Here is a 2,720-nt window from a genome sequence, read left to right on the forward strand (position 1 = left end):
CTTAACTTTTGTCCCGCCGCGTTTCCCCCTGATGCCGTCGGGTGCAGTTAAACTATAATGGCAACCAGCCGCGTATCATGCCAACATTAAGGATGCCTTTTTTTATTAGTTTCTGACACCACAAGTCACTGCCAAAGCGCTGGATATGAACAACTTCGGCATGAGACCTGGCTCCTTTAATGTACCCTCACTTGTAGCCATGCTGTAGAGGCTTCCTGCTACCACAGTGAAAAATAAGACACCATTGCACTTCTGAATACCTCATTTCACTTTTAAAAAAAAGTCCCAGGCGGTTCAGTTGACAAGTCAAAAATAATCTGCACCTTGTGTCAAATGGAATTAAAATATCACTGAAGAATGTTAAGTTTGAGCTACCACCTACGAGCTTATCACACAGGTGCAGCTGATCAAACTCATGTCACCATATTGCCGAAGCCAGCAAAGCACCATTTTGGATTGAGTGCATTGCCACAGACCTATGGATGAAACTACTTCAAAGGCGTTAACTACAACGCTGCTAAATGGGTGGCAACTGAATGCAGAACTGCATTTCAAGTCCTGTGTGTGATTTATCCTGGCTCCATGTGAGTACAGAAAAAGTCTGCTAGCAGCTAGGTTAATATATGCAATGTAAATTGTCATAGGCTTATGCTAATAATGTTAGCATGTTGTATTTGTGGATAAAATGTGTCTGTTACAAGACAATTAATTTTCAGAATGTTCTATTTTACTCTTCCTGACTGCTGGCTTGTGGTACCTTAGCACTGGATATCTTTTTATCGCGTATGTGCAGGTAAAGTTGTCGTGCCAACAAAGTCACCTTTGACCATGAAGTGAAGTAGGGTGCATGCCCAAGTACAAAACCCCAATGTCATCACCCAATCTGCTCCTCCAATGTTATCGCAGTTGAAGACACTGAAAGTAAGAGAATTTGGTTTGTTGACAGCGCCGTGCTTCGCACTTTCGGCACCCTAGGCAGGCTTACTTTGTTGAAAGCTAACCATGTGTTATCTTTAGTCTATTTTTGCTTTTTTATTGTTAAGTTGAAAACTTGAGTGTGAGTTGCCACACAACATTGCATCCAAAATTTGGTGTAAAAACATACCAAATCATTGCATCATGCGACCCACAAAGCAGCATGTGGTCACTCTGCTTGACTTCTACTGGGAACCATGAGTATTAGGTAATTACCTTTGGCGTACTGAATAGATAGAATTTGCATATGGGAGGAGTGGACAGCGACGAATCAGCTGCACATCAGAGAGACAGGAGGACCTGCTGAGCTCTGGCAGCTTTCTGATCAAAGCCATTTGTCAGTGGCCATGGAGGAGGCTGAACTCTGCTTTCCACAAGTCAACACCTCCTGCAGGAAGACAAGTCGCCCTCACTTGGAGGCCACAGTCACTCTCAGTGTGCTGTCCTGCATCACTATGCTCACTATGGTTCTTAACCTGCTGGTCATCACCTCTATCTCCCACTTCAGGCAGAGATACACTTTTCTGCATGGCTTACAAAGTGTTTATTCTTTGGTTACAGTTACATAAAGAAATGGCTTTGAGCTCTGCAGCATGATGTCACATTTAAGCTGATGATAACTTTGATTATGGTGCTGTTGAGATGTGTCACTGAAACAATTAGTGATGATTTCACACATTTCAGGCTGCTGCACATCCACTAACCTTCTCCTCATGTTCATAAGTAGTGCATAAGAGTAATGTTCTCTTGTTTCATTACTGCATACTGGTTATTTGCAAATGCTTTTACATCTGCAATACTGTGTTATATTTAGGCCTCATTGTTATATGACAATTCATAGTCCTCGTATCATAACTGCTAATAACTCTTATTTCTACACATACATATAACAAGTGTATTCAGTGTTGTTGTTTTCCCGTTCCAGGCAGCTTCACACCACCACCAACTTCATCCTCCTGTCTCTGGCTGTTGCAGACTTCATTGTGGGTTTCTTGCAGATGCCAGCTGAAATCCTCCTCTATCGAGGTTGTTGGACTCTGGGTGACTTAATATGTGCTGCAAATTACTTTTTAGGTGTCCTTACTGTGAGTGTTTCAGTAGGAAACATGGTTCTCATATCAGCTGACCGCTACATTGCTATTTGTGACCCCATGTTTTACTCCACCAAAGTCACTGTGAAAAGAGTTCGACTCTGCATTTGTCTGTGTTGGATATTTTCTGCTGTTCACAGCAGTTGGATGCTGAGGGATTTATTGAAACAGCCAGGCAGGTATAACTCCTGTTATGGAGAGTGTGTAATTGTAGTTAATTATATTGAAGGAGCTATTGACCTTGTTGTGACCTTTTTTGCTCCCATTCTTGTCATCATAGTTTTGTATATGAGAGTGTTTGTAGTAGCTGTGAGTCAGGCTCGTGCCATGCGCTCCCACATTACAGCTGTCAAAGCACAACGTTCAAAGAAAATAACTGCCAAGAAATCTGAGATGAAAGCAGTCAGAACTCTTGGTATTGTTGTAGTTGTGTTTCTTGTGTGCTTCTCTCCTTATTATTGTTTAAGTGTTGCAGCTGAGAACAACTTGGTAGGGGTGTCAACTGCAGTAATTCAAATTTGGCTGATGTATTTTAACTCCTGTCTAAACCCTGTGATCTATGCCTTTTTCTACCCCTGGTTCAGGAAAGCTATTAAACACATTGTAACACTTCAGATACTAAAGCCTGGCTCCTCTGAGGCTAACATAGTGTAG

At 42.0% G+C, this 2,720-nt stretch overlaps 1 protein-coding gene across 1 annotated transcript; it reads left to right on the forward strand.

The window, feature by feature from the left end:
- Positions 1-1,322: 1,322 nt before the first annotated feature.
- Positions 1,323-2,720, forward strand: LOC117249605 (trace amine-associated receptor 9-like). The gene is made up of 2 exons (XM_033615349.2): positions 1,323-1,483; positions 1,901-2,720. Exons 1-2 carry the CDS (start codon positions 1,323-1,325, stop codon positions 2,718-2,720), a joined length of 981 nt encoding a protein of 326 aa, XP_033471240.2.

Source organism: Epinephelus lanceolatus, chromosome 14 (genome assembly GCF_041903045.1).
Source record: "Epinephelus lanceolatus isolate andai-2023 chromosome 14, ASM4190304v1, whole genome shotgun sequence".
NCBI classification, from domain to species: Eukaryota; Metazoa; Chordata; class Actinopteri; order Perciformes; family Serranidae; genus Epinephelus; species Epinephelus lanceolatus.

Coding starts and splice junctions, on each gene's coding strand:
- LOC117249605 (XM_033615349.2), top strand. CDS start 1,323: ATGGAGGAGGCTGAACTCTGCTTTCCACAAGTCAACACCTCCTGCAGG. Junction 1,484..1,900: donor ACCTCTATCTCCCACTTCAG/GCAGAGATACAC, acceptor TTCCCGTTCCAG/GCAGCTTCACACCACCACCA.